This window comes from Oncorhynchus keta, chromosome 12 (genome assembly GCF_023373465.1).
Source record: "Oncorhynchus keta strain PuntledgeMale-10-30-2019 chromosome 12, Oket_V2, whole genome shotgun sequence".
Lineage (NCBI taxonomy): Eukaryota > Metazoa > Chordata > Actinopteri > Salmoniformes > Salmonidae > Oncorhynchus > Oncorhynchus keta.
In genome coordinates this window covers 18,192,473-18,209,780 of record NC_068432.1, presented here as the reverse complement: position 1 = coordinate 18,209,780, position 17,308 = coordinate 18,192,473, and the positions used below count along the sequence as shown (strand labels likewise).

Genomic DNA, 17,308 nt, shown 5'->3' with positions numbered 1-17,308 from the left:
TCCTTCTCATTCGTTTACACTCCAAAAGGAGCTCGAGAAGCAGTGTTGGAATTATTCTCATACTATACTAGAGGGCCCGTTGTGTCAACAGTTATGCTGAGGATATATCAAACAAATGAGCTTTGGCCATCTTCAAGGTACTACATAAATATAATTCAATACTGTTGACCATCCTCTTATCATGAGAATGCTGACCAATTTTTTTTTTTAAAGTTAAAATAAACAACCCTTATTCACTTCACAGTCACCTCCTCAACCAGTCACAACAAGCCAGTTTGTTTATGCTCATTAAAAGACAAGGTGGTCGGTGTGACATACCGGGCCCAGGTGACTGTGGGTTCAGGGAAGCCGTCAGCGTCACAGGCCAGCATCACAGACTGGTTGACGTCCGCCGTGGCATTCATCTCCGACTGCCTGGTGCGGATGCTAGGGAGCACTGAAACACAGAGAGACATGGATACAAGCATTACTCAAAGATACAGAGGTCACACGTGAGTAGGAAATAAATGATACTAAGATGATACTAAGACAAGGTGGTCGGTGTGACGTACCGGGCCCAGGCATTTTAAGGGTGTTAAATGCTTGTAAAAAGTCTTAAAATGTATAATCAGATCATGATTCACTATACTGGTTGATTAAGTATGATAGGAGAAAATACTTGTTACTGTATGCTTGTATGCTTGGGGCGGCAGGGTAGCCTAGTGGTTAGAGCATTGGACTAGTAACCGGAAGGTTGCAAGTTCAAACCCCTGTGCTGACAAGGTACAAATCTGTCGTTCTGCCCCTGAACAGGCCGTTAACCCACTGTTCCTAGGCCGTCATTGAAAATAAGAATTTGTTCTTAACTGACTTGCCTAGTTAAATAAAGGTAAAATAAAAAAAATACATGCTTATTTTCTCTGTCATAATTCTGTAATGGTGCTCATAACAGCATTTATAACTACACTATATTCTAATTGTGCTCGGATGCAAATCCCATTGCGAGAGCATAGGCGGTGAAAGAGGGTTAGGGTGAGAGGGAGGATGTGGTACTCACCGTTGACGATGACCTTGATGATCTTTAGGTCAATCTCTCCCCTGGTCATTACACGAGCCTCACAGGTGTACGCCCCTTCATCTGTTTTCTTGATGCCTCGGATCTGGAGGTGGTTGTTGGTCAGGATCTTAAATCGAACTATGAAAAACCGCAAGAGAAGGAAACAGAGAAGGGTCATTTATCCTTAACAGTGGGTGGTGTAGGTTTAAGACAAGGCAACATGGTAAAAGCACACATACTGTGCGACTTCAGGAGGCATGGTCTCCGTTACAGAGGAATGCTGTACCCCCCCCCCAGCAGAAATATAGCTAACAATGTAAATGCATTGCATGAGTTATTTCTGGTGTCTGGAAACATAAGGAGGGGTGGAGAGAACATACCTTTTTTAAATAGGACCATATGATAGGGTACATAACTCACCATCAGAAATAGATTGATCTGTAATATTAGTGGCATAAATTCATCAAAAGACAGCTCCATCAACTGGAATAATGTCTATTTACCTATGTTCAATGTTTATTTAGAAAAATAAATGCCATACTATTCACTGTGATATTTCTTTACATTGCTCCACAGAGCATTGCCATGACATGGTGCCTCTAACAGCGTTGTATACGTGAATACGTGTCTATTTCTATATCCTTTACATTCATACTGTAGTAAATGTGGTAAAACATGGTAATGTAAACATAGATGCTGAAACCACTACTACTTCTTGAATTGCGTCATCAAAGCTCTACTATGTAAATATTCCATGAACCCTCTAAGTTCAAACATCTGGCAGCCAGCGTATAAATATTGTATGGCAACTGTGTTCTGTTAACCCTCTTCTGAAGCGGTGCCAGATGTATATCTGGTTTACTGAATGTGTATTTGGGCAAAAGCTTTGAATTCATTAACCAGACTTTTTAAATAGCTCTCTGAGCTGTGAAACACATATTAGCATGAAAAAGACTTGTAATTTGAGCTATAAGCACAAGCAGCTTTGATAAGGAAAAGGTTAACTGGAGCAATGTGGAAAATGGTATTTACATAAGCAGTATGGGTTTCAATCTGGGCTACAATTAGTGGTTTTCCAGTGAAAAACACAACCCGTCCAGGGTCCAAGAAAACACCACACACCAGAGCGCTGCGGTCACCCTTTGCTTCCCAGTGGTTGCAAGAGGGAGGGGTCCTCTAAGGTTAAAATAGTGCAATATGGAGAGAAACAAAATCCTTCAGGCAGCATCCCACTCGACTTGACTAAATAGTCTAAATATGAACCCTTCAAATTCTTTCACAACCGACAACAACCATTCCTCCTGATCAAGAAATATCTTATTTCCTGTTCTCTCTCCATCCATTATGTCAGAACACTTGAATTATCAAAAGGCAGGGCTGTGCACTTAGGGAGGGAGCAAGTGAGTGTGGGGGGGTGAATGAAAACAAGTTGGCAGATAGATGAAAGCAAATTTAAAAAATGGTAAAGGGGAGAGCCGCATGACTCTGGCAGTAGGCAACCCACACATTGGCACATCGAACTGTGCACAAGCCTTACCGTCTTTTGCAACCTGGATCTTTGAGCCTTTGTGCTTCCAGATGATGTCAGCAGGAGGCGAGCTGACGACGTCACAGATGATGTCAGCGTCATCCCCTTCATTGAACTCCTGTGGGGAAGGGGCGTTCTTGAAGGTTATCTTTTCTGTAGGGGAGAAGAACAGTCCACCGTCAACTGGATTTCCTGAACCAGTCAACAAACTTAATTAACCAACATGTTCTATGGCAAGCACTTTCTTTGTTACCCAGTCTATGCATTTGAAAGAGTGCTAACTGTAGTGGCATTCCATCTGTTCATTACATCTGTTCAAAAAGAAAATACTTCATACTATACAGTTAGTATAGTTGTATATGCTGGTTCTCTAAATGAAGATACAATGTTGGATACGATTACAATGATACTAGGGCAAAGATACAATCAACAATACCGTATATTATTTTTCCAAGACCTGCTCACCACTCCAAGTCAGTATCAGGTAATCCCAACAATAAATTATCAGCATACTGCAGACCTGCAACAGGTAACCCTCATTGACTCTTGTTTTAACTCACGTCCTCGCTCGATGCATAAGCCCAATGGTTCAGTTCTAGACAATCTTGTACCTATACCAATTCAAACCAATCCTATGGCATTATCAAATAAGGGGTTACCTACTGATCATAGCATGCTTGTATTAGAGACTTCATCTGACCTTAAGTCCCGCAGCTGCGGTCTTGGATTTGTTCATGTAAATGGAAGAAGTTTGATTTCAAAGGTGGAATCAATCCAATGTGGACATTCTGGTCATTTCTGAAACTTGCTGATGTGTCTGTCAGTTTATAATGTTTCCAGATTAGACAGAATTGAGGTGGGGGTGTTGTCATATTTACAAAGGACAATTTTGATGTTTCTGTATCTCTTGCTACCTCTGTCCCTAAGCGTTTTGATTGGCTCGCTCTTAATGTGGGCCGTGGTCATAATAACCAGCAGACACTAGTAGGAGTGTATCACCCTCCCTCTGCTCCTTCATGTGCTCTTAACCAATTCATCTGAAATTTAAGTATGGTAATCTGAACTATTCATTATGGTCAATTTTAATATTAATTAGAAGACTCCGGGGTCAGATACGCTGAAATATATTTACTCTGAGCTAAACCTGTCTCAGCTGATAACTGAGCCAACACGGCTGAATCCTAAAGAAATTGAACAGTGCGGTTAGATTAACAATAATTTAAGCTTTCTGCCCATGTAAGACATGTCTATGTCCTGGAAGGTTTGCTGTTACTGATGTGTTAATCACAGTAGCGCACGTTAACTCAATCGTCCCAGTATAGGGACCTCGATCCCTTACAGGTTTTAAGAAACTAAGATTTAAAGTGGGCTTTATTTTTTAGAGAAACAGATCTAGTTTCTCTTGTCAGTAGGAAGCAGATGGTGCAGTCAACCTTTGTCTGTTCTTGATTATGGTGATACTATTTATCAAAGTATAGTTGCCTCTACTCTTAAATTCCTGGATGATGTTTTTCATAGCGGCCTTACAGGAGACAGTTTTATTACTCATCACTGTATTCTTTCCCAAAATGTTGTGCTGAACCTCTTTGAATTCACAGATTTCATCATTATGCCCTGCTCCACAAGCTTCTGACTTACCTAACTTCACTGTTAAAATTTAAAATGACAACTTATCAAACCCATTCACAAGGTTGGTTAACTCTGGACACCCCTTTGGCGTTCACAGAATTAAGTAAGTTATCCTTTAGATTTCTTAGATCTCCAAAATGCATTTAGAATATATGCTTTAGTGTCCCTGGAGCAGTTCAGGCAGAGGACAGAATATTTTTTTATAATGAAGAATGTGTTTTCTGTGTATTGTGTATATTTGTCTTTGTCTGTGCAATATGTGTTGTGCTTTCTTATCATTTGTTTCATATTGTATTTGCTTTTTTATGCATTTTATGCAATTGCATATGCAGGGCTCCCTCACAAAGAGACACACAGGTCTTAATGGTGACTCCCTGATTAAATAAAGGTAAATAAATCATGTGGGAGGCCAATTGAAGTAAACAAATATGAACAGAATATGCAGACAATTTTAAATTACATTCTTCAAAATTACATTGTGCACAGATAATACAGTGAGAGGATTTCCTTTAGTGGTAATCCGCTAAAGTACAATGAAGAATAGGACCTTGTTCCAAGCAGTTTGAGAGGGAACTTACGGAAGATTTTAACGTTGACGGTGGCCTGAGACTCCTTGTCTCCATTTTTGGCAACACACTTGTAGATGCCGGCATTGTCCACGTTGGCGTTATAGATCGTGAGAGTGGACGAGGACTCGTCGTTGCGGTTCACGAGGATGTCCTGTCGGTTCGGTAGAAGCTTCTCGCCGTTCGGGGCATACCAATCAATGTCCTTTACATCTCCGACAACTGAGGGACGAATAGAGGCAGGGTGGACGTGTGAGTAGAGTGTGAATGCACTGTTTATGTGTCTACAGCAGTTCATATGATTGACAACAGAGAAGAATGTGCTGCTTTGCGAGATGTGTCTGAGGTATGCATTATAGCTTTTTTTGAAGGTTAACAGGCTTCTCTACTTAGCAAAATAACATCCATCCCAATGCTGTTTAAGTCACCTCTGCAAGATGAAAATCTGTCATGAACATGAGATAAAACCTAAAAAGTATATAACGTAGGCATAATGTCACAACATCTTACTCTTAACAAAGACGTGAATATCCAGACAAACTAGACCGAGTAAACATTGTTTTGGTACAAATGGATTAATACTAGGCCAGCATTCCCTAGGGCTACCTGCTTTAAGGACTCCATGCATTTTTTATTACATATTTGCTCAGATGATGTACTACCTCAAATAAAATAAAAATGACAAATGAAAACTTGAGAAGTTCTATCGCATTCTCCCCCATTGATGTTTTGAAAGGGCAAAGCAAAGTCACGTGTCCTGGATTCTTTCACTCCCTCCTCATTCATAATGGAATAAAGAAGTGTTGAGAAAAACAGTCTTTTGCAGACTTTTTTTTACTGCAAAAGAAGTACACAGCTGGCCACAGTTCTTTTCATTCGAGGGAAACATCATTAAAGTGAGATGGTTTCATCTTTCTACCATGACATGTTGAGCCTCTCTTCTGTCTTTGCTATTCCACAACAGGACGCTGACCTGCAGCAGTCTGCCAGTAGTGTGTGTGTGGGGGAGAAGGGGTGGGGGGGTGTAACAACCACAGTTGCAGGTTAGCATCCCGGGAAGCCCATGCTACTGCATCCATGAGAACTGCTGTAGCACCTGCACTTTATTTGGAATCCTCTGTCCGAAAACAGTAACTAAGTGGGGGTTTGCTGTTGTGGAGGCAATGGTATCTGTACCAAACCTACCTTCACAGAGGAAGAATTTTGACTCCCCCATACTGATCTCTCCTTGCATCGGGGTGATCTCCACCTGCAGGGAGGCTGGAAGAGAAAAAACACAGAGAGCAGGTCTCAGAACAGTTAAAGTAAACATTTGTTTAGAAAGAGCAGGTCCTAGAGCAGTTGTGCCCAAGGGGAGAACGACTATGACAGGATGACACAGGGGCAAAGCACAGTGAGGCAAGGCGAGACACACATTTTAATGCATCAACAATTTGACTGAACATCTGCTGCTGATCAACCTGAGATGAGCCATTTCCCACCTTTCACTTTTCCATATGATGCTGCATTTATGCCGTTATTTGGATTTTGTTGACAAACAAGCATTTTATTATTCGCATGACAAAGTTAGAGTTGGTATGCCAAGACAACAAATGGAAACACATAAACCCACATTTTAGGCCTATAGGCCACAGTAGCATGTATTTTTGGACCTCTAGATGTGTAAATTGTCAGAGACTTGGCAAGGTCCCAGCATTGCTAGTGCGCATGTGATATTGGGCTGTGTAAACCGGATGCAACCCGGATATACTCTAGACGGCCCAAGAATCGACGTATGCAAACGTGAGTAGATTTAGTTGAAAACAAAAAGCGGACATCTTGGACGCAGTCTCCAGTTCTTTTATACCTCAGTGGCAATTACTCAGGGGTCCGGCGACTTGATGATATTTTATTCATTTTTTAACCTTTTAACTAGGCAAGTCAATTAAGAACAAATTCTCATTTACAATGACGGCCTACCAAAAGGCCTCCTGCGTGGCCTGGGATTAAAAATATATTAAATAAATATATATATAGGACAATACACACATCATGACGAGACAACACAACACTACATAAAGAGAGATCTAAGACAACACCATAGCATGGCAGCAACACATGACAACACAGCATGGTAGCAACACAACATGACAACAACATGGGAGCAACACAAAATGGCAGCAGCACAAAACAGGGTACAAACATTATTATTATTGACAACAGCAAAGGGCAAGAAGGTAGAGACAACAATACAGTACACAACTGTCAGTAGTAAGAGTGTCCATGATTGTGTCTTTGAATGAAGAGAATGAGATAAAACTGTCCAGTTTGAGTGTTTGTTGCTGCTCGTTCCAGTTGCTAGCTGCAGCGAACTGAAAAGACAAGCGACCCAAGGATGTACGTATGTGCTTTGTGGACCTTTAACAGAATTTAACTGGCAGAACTGGTGTTGTATGTGAAGGATTACGGCTACAGTAGATATCTCAGATAGGGGGGAGTGAGGCCTAAGAGGGTTTTTATAAATAAGCATCAACCAGCGGGTCTTGCGACAGGTACACAGAGATGACCAGTTTACAGTGGAGTATAGAGTGCAGCGATGTGTCCTATAAGGAGCATTGGTGGCAAATCTGATGGCCGAATGGTAAAGAACATCAAGCCGCTCGAGAGCACCCTTACCTGCTGATCTAAAATGGCACCTAAAGCCTCGATTTTCACTCAAGACTAATGAAAGCCACCTAACTGAGGTATCCCAGTGTTCTCTCTTTTTCATCTTTCACAGACTGCACACTCAGGAAGTATAATTCCATAAATCATAGCATATTAGCTTCCTGAGATGCTACCTAATACATTTCATCTTTCTGCATCAGCTAAAGCAGGTGACACAGATGAGATTTAGAATGTACCGAAGAGAAGCAGCTGGTGTTTGTTCTCTTCTGCTTTGCTGGATAAATTAAAGAGGAATCAACTCCCAACTTGGTGAGAGACAAGAGAGATATACTCAACATTTTCATACCTGAAAGATTTACATAATCTTAACCCTAGGTGTGCCGGGACGACAGCAGAGGACTCTTTCTTCAAAAGTTCTCTGATCTGCCATGGCCTATTTTGGAAATGTTCTATTCACAAAACAGGTCAGGCACTCTCTCTGCCAAGATCTGTGCCTCAAGAGTGAAGCACAGAGTGCAAAGCCGATACAACATTGAATCCTAATATGAACTTAACATAAGATTGACCATGACTAGGCTGACACTATTCATACATTGTCTCTCTACCAACCCTGATAGATGTCAGGTTGAACCCAGGTGATACTCAGCTCAGCTGCATTCACCTGACCTGATTCTGGGCTGGTACCTCAAACTGGCTGTGCAGCAACCACCAACGCATAAGAGCTAGTGCTAAAGCTAACACATAGTCGACTAGGAGGGACACAGCGGTGGCTGTCTGTGCTGTGCTTTTTAAACTCTCCCTCACAGTATGGCAAACTGACAGCGCTGTTAAACTTCAGCTAAAATAACAGGGGAGAACAGACATTAAAGGTGTAATATGCAGAAATTGCTCCGCCATTTCATGGTTGCTAAAATTAGAATAGTTAACCTAATTTCAGTTTATGTGACAAAATAAGCAATGTAGTGTAGAGAATCATTGCACCATCTAACCTGATGTGAAATATATTTTCAATAACTGAAATGTATGGTATTTTCAGGTGTTCTAAGCTGGTGTACAGAACCAAAAGTGAAAGATGCAAAAACGCAACTTAAGAACGGAAGCATAGACATAGCGCACATAGAACAGATCTACTGCTTCTCAGACTTACTTTCAATGAGAAGGACAGATCTATAACTGACATTTCTCTGTGAATTTGGTCATGTCATCCAAAAGTTACATATTGCAGCTTTAATGGAAACAAGAAAATACCTTTCTTTGTATCTAACAGAGCCCATTACATTATACATTGTGACATTTGGTAACCCTTTACTCGACACCTAGCAGTCATAATCATGTCATAATATGCCATAACGGCTGACATAACATGTCATAATCTGGTTATAACACTGTTATGACATATCTAGACCTGTGACGTTATTTTATGGCTGGTTATGACACCAACATAAGAGAGTGTCAAAACCCACAAAATCTACCACACAAGGCAAAACATTCCATTACACCATAGCCTACTTGTCAACAGTATTTCTATGTTTTATAACATTTTCTGAAATGTACCATATTGAATTATCATTGTAATTGTGCACACATTGATGTCAAACATGCACCTACCCCAAATGCTCTGTTGCTGATGACTGAGATGAATGCAGGAGCATATTTCAGGAGCAGGACAAGACACCCTCTTTTTGACAGATATCTGACATAAGGGCATGTACGTGATAGGCCTATCTGGCTTATATGATTCTGATGGGCATAATGCTTCTTGACAGTATCATAATGTGTAAAAACATTGATTTAGAGAATTCATTACACCAACAAAGGACTTAACTTTCAAACTAAAGTTTGTCAAGGAAAAAACACATGTGAATAAATGTGGGTTGTGACATACTTATGCATGTGCCATAACAGCCATAAAATAATGCATATCAGGTGTAAAAATATTGTTCATGACAGCGTTATGATCATATTATGACAGGCTATGACACGTTGTCATCTGTTGACATTATGACATGGTTATGAGCGTGTCATATAAAGTGTTATGACACTAGGTGTCATATAAAGTGTTACCTGACAGGTTTCCAAAATGCCCTTCAGGCTTCTTACTTTGTAATGAATCACTGGACTAGGACTGTCCCCGACTAAAAAAAATCTTGGTCGATCAAGAGTCGTCGGTTCTTTAGACCAATTCATTTGTCAAAATGTTTAAACATGTATTTTTCCATATATTGACACACCCTATGTGTTTTAATCAAATCAACTCCATTCACTGAGCTTGTCTGACGCCTTAAGCACACTGTTTGATTAAATAACTAAAACACACAAGTGACTAGAGGGAGTGCGACCAGCAATTGATTTGATTGTGCCGGCCCGGACTTGCTGCACTGTGTTAAATATAAAAAGACAAGGAGTGACTGTGTGACAAGCACCCGTTGTTTCGCTCTCCTCCCTGCTACAGCGACCACCACAGAACATCAAAGTGTTTATCGCTCTGTCTGTGTTGCTGCAGCATAATTACAAGTTCTGAAAATCCTTTGTTTATGAAAAACATTCCCTAATCCCTCAATCCTTGCCCTCTTTACGTGACACATGAATGCATCGCATGCACGTTACAAATAGGGCCTGACCTATAGCAGATCAATAAATAGGCTATAACAAACTTTAAACACTGACACATGACAGCAAAATACAGCTGAAGTCAGACGTTTACATACATGTAGGTTAGAGTCATTAAAACTTGTTTTTCAACCACTCCACAAAAATCTTGTTAACAAACTATAGTTTTGGCAAGTCAGTTAACCTTTATTTAACTAGGCAAGTCAGTTAAGAACAAATTCTTATTTTCAATGGCGGCCTAGGAACAGTGGGTTAACTGCCTGTTCAGGGGTAGAACGACAGATTTGTACCTTGACAGCTCGGGGATTTGAACTTGCAACCTTCCGGTTACTAGTTTAATGCTCTAACCACTAGGCTACCTACCCTACTGCATGACAAGTTATTTTTACATCAATTGTTTACAGACAGATTATCTCACTTATATTATAATTCGCTGTATCACAATTCCAGTGGGTCAGAAGTTTACATGCACTAAGTTGACTGTGCCTTTAAACAGCTTGGAAAATTCCAGAAATTGATGTCATGGCTTTAGAAGCTTCAGATAGGCTAATTGACATCATTTGAGTCAATTGGAGGTGTACCTGTGGATGTATTTCAAGGCCTACCTTCAAACTCAGTGCCTCTGCTTGACATCATAGGAAATGCAAAATAAATCAGCCAATACCTCAGAAAAATGTGTAGATTTCCAAATGTCTGAAGGTACCACGTTCATCTGTACAAACAATAGTATGCAAGTATAAACACCATGGGACCACTCAGCCATCATACCACTCAGGGAGGAGACACATTCTGTCTCCTAGAGATGAAAGTACTTTGGTGTGAAAGGTGCAAATCAATACCAGAACAACAGCAAAGGACCTTCTGAAGATGCTGGAGGAAACAGGTACAAAAGTATCTATATCCACAGTAAAACGAGTCCTATATCGACATAACCTGAAAGGCTTCTCATCAAGGAAGAAGCCACTGCTCCAAAACTGCCATAAAAAAGCCAGACTATGGTTTGGAACTGCACATAGGGACAAAGATTGTACTTTTTGGGGAAATGTCCTCTGGTCTGATGAAACAAAAATAGAATTGTTTGGCAATAATGGCAATCATTCTGTTTAGAGGAAAAAGGGGGACGCTTGCAAGCTGAAGGACACCATTCCAACCGTGAAGCACAGGGGGTGGCAGCATCATGTTGTGGAGGTGCTTTGATGCAGGAGGTACTGGTGCACTTCACAAAATATATGGCATCATGAGGCAGGCAAATTACGTGGATATATTGAAGCAACATCTCAATACATCAGTCAGGAAGTTAAAGCTTGGTTGCAAATGGGTCTTCCAAATAGACAATGACCCCAAGCATACTTCCAAACCTATAGAAAATTTGTGGGCAGAACTGAAAAGGTGTGTGCGAGCAAGGAGGCCTACAAACCTGACTCCGTTACACCAGCTCTGTCAGGAGGAATGGACCACAATTTGCCCAACTTACTGTGGGAAGCTTGTGGAAGGCTACCTGAAACGTTTGACCCAAGTTAAACCATTTAAAAGGCAGAGGTAGTCATTTTTCCTCTCGCTCCTACTGAAAACCCAATTGTCCCGGTTGATATATTATCTAATAGATATTTGAAAAACACCTTGAGGATTGATTATAAAAAACGTTTGCCATGTTTCTGTCGATATTATGGATATAATTTGTCGTGACCTCTATTTCCGGTGGATTTCTCAACATAACGTGACCAACAAACGGAGGTATTTTGGGTATAAAAATGTATGGAACAAAAGGAACATTTGCTGTCTAACTGGGTGTCTCGTGAGTGAAAACATCCGAAGATCATCAAAGGTAAACGATTAATTAGATTTATTTTCTGATTTTCGTGACCAAGCTTCCTGCTGCTAGCTGGACATAATGCTATGCTAGGCTATCGATAAACTTACACAAACGCTTGTCTTGCTTTGGCTGTAAAGCATGATTTCAAAATCTGTGATGACAGGGTGATGAACAGCCACACAATTTCACTTGTGATTTCATGAATATGAATATTTTCTAGTAATATTTTTTGACCGTTGCGCTATGCTAATTTGTGTAGTTGATGACAATTCTCCCGGATCCGGGATGGGTAGTTCCATTATTAAATACATTTGGCTAAGGTGTATGTAAACTTCCGACTTCAAATGTAGATGTAGAGGACGTGACAAATAATCTCAAAATGGGGGAATGTTTTGTAGTTGCTCAGGAGGCAAAGGGAAAGTCAGATATTTGGAATAAATGTAACTAGTTGTGAAAAATAATGGAAATCAAGAAAAAGAAGGTAAGGAGCAAGAGCTGTGTAGATCTGTGTGTCAAACAGGTGCTGTGTAGATTACAATATAATTTCCCAGATCGTTTGGAGCAATGTAAACAACAATACTTTAACCGTACCAGAGTCTGTTATAACGTTTTTTTTTTGTTAAGCCTTTATTATAGCAACGACTAAGCTATTTATTCAAGGCTCGCTTTATTTTAAAACTAAAATGCTTGATTGTATTTTAAATCATTAATGACTCGTATGCTGTGTGATGACATGAATGAATGATTTATTGATACAGTAGCCTATAAGACTAAACAGGATGAGACTAAACACTCTGCCTACAGACTAAACACTATAAGACTAAACACTCTGCCTACAGCTCAATGGTGGTTATACAAGGCTGCTATATTAAGCCTACTAATGATAATGACTTTACTTAGGATCATAGCAATAGTAATAATAACAACAAGGAGATAAAGAAAAAGGAGCGTTATTATTGATTATAGACCTATCATATTGTATGATTTTTAAGTAATTAATTAGCATTTTATTGCATGACATAAGTATTTGATCACCTACCAAACAGTAAGAATTCCAGCTCTCACAGACCTGTTCGTTTTTCTTTAAGAAGCCCTCCTGTTCTCCACTCATTACCTGTATTAACTGTACCGGTTTGAACTCGTTACCTGTGTAAAAGACACCTGTCCACACACTCAATCAAACAGACTCCAACCTCTCCACAATGGTCAAGACCAGGGAGCTGTGTAAGGACATCAGGGATAAAAATGTAGACCTGCACAAGGCTGGGATGGGCTACAGGACAATAGGCAAGCAGCTTGGTAAGAAGGCAACAGCTGTTGGCGCAATTATTCGAAAATGGAAGAAGTTCAAGATAACGGTCAGTCACCCTCGGTCTGGGGCTCCATGCAAGATCTCACCTCGTGGGGCATCAATGATCATGAGGAAGGTGAGGGATCAGCCCAGAACTACACGGCAGGACCTGGTCAATGGCCTGAAGAGAGCTGGGACCACAGTCTCAAAGAAAACCATTAGTAACACACTACGCCGTCATGGATTAAAATCCTGCAGCGCACGCAAGGTCCCCCTGCTCAAGTCAGCGCATGTCCAGGCCCGTCTGAAGTTTGCCAATGATCGTCTGGATGATCCAGAAGAGGAATGGGAGAAGGTCATGTGGTCTGATGAGACAAAAATAGAGCTTTTTGGTCTAAACTCCACTCGCCGTGTTTGGAGGAGGAAGAAGGATGAGTACAACATCATTCTTTGGGGATGCTTTTCTGCAAAGGTGACAGGACGACTGCACCGTATTGAGGGGAGGTTGGATGGGGCCATGTATCGCGAGTACTTGGCCAACAATCTCCTTCCCTCAGTAAGAGCATTGAAGATGGGTCGTGGATGGGTCTTCCAGCATGACAACGACCCGAAACACACAGCCAGGGCAACTAAGGAGTGGCTCCGTAAGAAGCATCTCAAGGTCCTGGAGTGGCCTAGCCAGTCTCCAGACCTGAACCCAATAGAAAATCTTTGGAGGGAGCTGAAAAGTCCGTATTGCCCAGCGACACCCCCGAAACCTGAAGGTCTGTATGGAGGAGTGGGCCAAAATCCCTGCTGCAATGTGTGCAAACCTGGTCAAGAGCTACAGGAAACTTATGATCTCTGTAATTGCAAACAAAGGTTTCTGTACCAAATATTAAGTTCTGCAATAAAATGCTAATTAATTACTTAAAAATCATACAATGTGATTTTCTGGATTTTTGTTTTAGATTCAGTCTCTCACAGTTGAAGTGTATCTATGATAAAAAAATTACAGACTTCTACATGCTTTGTAAGTAGGAAAACCTGCAAAATCGGCAGTGTATCAAATACTTGTTCTCCCCACTGTATATTTGCAGAAAAATCCTGGATTCTGCCATAAACATGATCGGTGCTTTGTAAGATGGAGCCATCATCAGAGGCAGTGAAATTTGATCTGTCTAAAGCGTGTTCACTGTGCCTGGTATGAGGTACCACACAAGAACAAAAATAACAGCTCCTATTCCCTCTCTTACCAAGTAGGGCATAGGAGAAACCTCACCACAGATCCCAATTCTGAGGACAAATGTATTTCAGGCCAAGTGGGTAAAAACGCTATTTTTAGTGTTTTGAATTTCAAACTCTTTAAATTGAGGCTGAAGCTTGAAACTCCAGAGTGAATGCGGTAACAGAGTAACGTTTCTGACCCACGTACACTACCAGCCGTCGACACAGCAAAAAGTGAGCTGCTGTGTCCTTGCTGAAAGCACATAGCAAACAAATAAGCACACAAAACATAATGGGGCGGGATATCGATAAGCTTAATTACAAAACACAATTTAAAGACTTCAGCCTCTACTGCTGCTGCCGCTCCTGTTTCTGCCTAAATGTTCTGGCACATAGGGCCCAGAGCAAAGTCCCTGTACACCAAGCAATTCTGCCCATAATTTAATGAAGCGATAATTCTAGCGTTTTATCCTGGATCTGCATTTTTGAACGACGACGGCCTAGAAAAAATCTAATAATATGCACACAGGCATGGTCTGTACAAGTGTGGTAAAAGCTGATTGCTGGAGCAGGGAGCAGATACAATAAGGCAGTTTATTGGACAGCTGTAAATGTTGAGGAAGCCCCCTGAAGATATCCATATCGGTGAAAAGAGCACACCTGAGACTGCCTATAAAAGTTGCCCTACCAATTTAAATAAAAGCTTATGATTTAAACATGTTGTAATCCTTCCTCATTTCCATTAAACAAGATTCAATAACTCAAGGTCAATTTGAAATGAGATTTAACTTCAAAAAATAGATGTGTTCAACTGCTAATAGCTTGTAATAAAACAGGGCTGTGTCTCCATTCTTAGGAGAATGATGTGGTCAATATGGAAACCAGGACATAGGCTATGTTCCATTTAAAGTATGAAACAGATGCAACTTCTCAATGGTGCTCCTTATATCATCATCATCATGGTGAAAGAGATATTACACTACAGAATGTTACACACATATCATCCACACACTAGTCATTCCTGTGTACACGTTTCCTTTTTAATTTCATATACATTGGATGACAACCTTACTATAAAGCAAGAACATTAATCTTGGGTACCAAATGAACGCAGGCCATACAGTGAACCTGTAAATTCACATGAGTCCATGTGTGCTTTTGCTCACACCTGTTTATCATCGCACTGAACATATTTTCCACCGGAGACAGCCATATCAATTCATCACGAAAATAAGTAATCATCAAGGTTTTCACGTGAATCAACTCTGACATAAACAGACTCTTAAGATTTTCACATATCACTGTTCGATTGGCCTTCACCATTCTTTCTGCCCGTCATCCACTTCTGGAACATTCAACGCATGCTAAAACAATCAACACAGAAAAGGTGTATGAGAGCAAGAGATGAACAACAATATTCCCGGTTGGGAATAAATGATCGACACTGACATGACATAATGAATGTGGGAGGGGTAGATTTGGTTCATGATACTATGATGTAATTTGGTCTCTAAATTTGAATCCTTTCCCTCATATGACCTATTAAGCTTTGACAGACAGGAGGCTCTGGCAATGTACAAATCAGAGGCAGCAAATCAAGCCTCACAAGACTCGTCTAAAGGCAGCCTGGTACCAGTTTAGTGCCTTAAAAAAAGGGGTTAAATATGGGTACATTTTTTCCCCAATAATTCCCTGCCATCTCTTAGATCTCTCAGATATAGGACAGACACTTCAAAACAAACAACCAGAGAATTTACTTCGGCATTGTTTTCAGGTGGGAACGTGGTGCTTTAGAATGCTACACCAGACAGGCCACGATGCACTGATCAAAGAGCATGGGCAAGATCCTGCGTAGATTTCCCATCACAGGATTAAAAACCCACAGACAAACACACACACCCGCACATATACAAGCACCCCCCTAGCAAATACATTCTGATGTATGCTAAACTTTATGCACTTCCAAATTGTACATTTAAATTGTACATTTAGGTTCTCCTCCCCAGAGGCACTCACTGCTAAATAAGTGGAATCTCCACTTATCTGAATTGGTAATCCCCATTAATTATGAGTAAACACTACTCACTGTCCATATTAGTTCACCAGTACGCCATTATGCAGCTAATAGTCGATCCAACATGTGCTGCCGAGTGACCACTGCCAAGTTTGTCTACTTTACACACAGTATTTCTTCTCCTTCAAGTGCACCCGCCCTGCAACATTTCATTACAGCACACATTTTCCTAAGTAATTTATTTGGCTGGAATAATGGAAAAACTTAGCTTAGAATAGCATTCCCCTTTCAAAGTCACTGACTTATGTTAAAAAAGTTGGTCAGAAAACTTGAGGGGCCAAGTAAGGCCCACGGGCCACCAGTTGGGGAACCCTTCTTTAGAAGGAACAAAGTTCTGTGGTGCTGCTAATCTTCAGAACAATCACCTGTCAAAAGATAGCAACAGTGGGCATGTCAGAAACCTTGTGGTCTGTGGTGAAAGAACTCTTCCAGTGCCAGTTTGGGGATGGACTGGAGTTCCAGATTGTGTTTTCCATCACCACAGTAGAAGTATGCATGCCTAATTTGAGCTTGGCAGCTGGTGAGACAGGCTTCATTACAATAGAACTCCACAACAGCCAGCTGTTGAAGCTTAATATTCCAGTCATGTCCTCACATACACACACATCACTGAAGCTCTCAACACGTCCACACACACGCACTAACAGGTGGGCAAGGGGGTTGATTCTCTGGCAGGTTACCATAGAAACCAATGAGCTGTGGGCAACTGGTAGGTCAGTGTGGTGGAGGAGAGAACGAAGAGTGGGCAATCTTTTTCATTTATAAAAGTTTTTGTGTCAGGTGCCAGTGGAAGGCGAGGCAGGAGGCGAGGGCCACGTGGGGTAAAGGGGGAAAGGGTTGCCCTCATTAACGGGCCTCCCTGGCAGGGCTGTTCCACTTCCACTGTGCCTCTTCAACTAGGTGTGCGGG

General features: G+C 41.0%; 1 protein-coding gene across 13 annotated transcripts in view; it reads right to left on the bottom strand.

Annotated features, from left to right (window-relative positions):
* The window catches only part of LOC118391049 (neural cell adhesion molecule 1-like), a 320,476-nt gene that overhangs the window by 78,944 nt on the left and 224,224 nt on the right, over positions 1–17,308 (bottom strand). For all 13 annotated transcript variants that reach the window (XM_035782008.2, XM_052457770.1, XM_035782012.2 and 10 more), the window contains exons 2-6: positions 5,945–6,019; positions 4,772–4,981; positions 2,574–2,717; positions 1,037–1,174; positions 319–436 (exon numbers count right to left, since the gene is read on the bottom strand). In XM_035782008.2, coding sequence (XP_035637901.1) covers positions 319–436; positions 1,037–1,174; positions 2,574–2,717; positions 4,772–4,981; positions 5,945–6,019 — 685 coding nt within the window. The remainder of the gene's footprint in view (positions 1–318; positions 437–1,036; positions 1,175–2,573; positions 2,718–4,771; positions 4,982–5,944; positions 6,020–17,308) is intronic.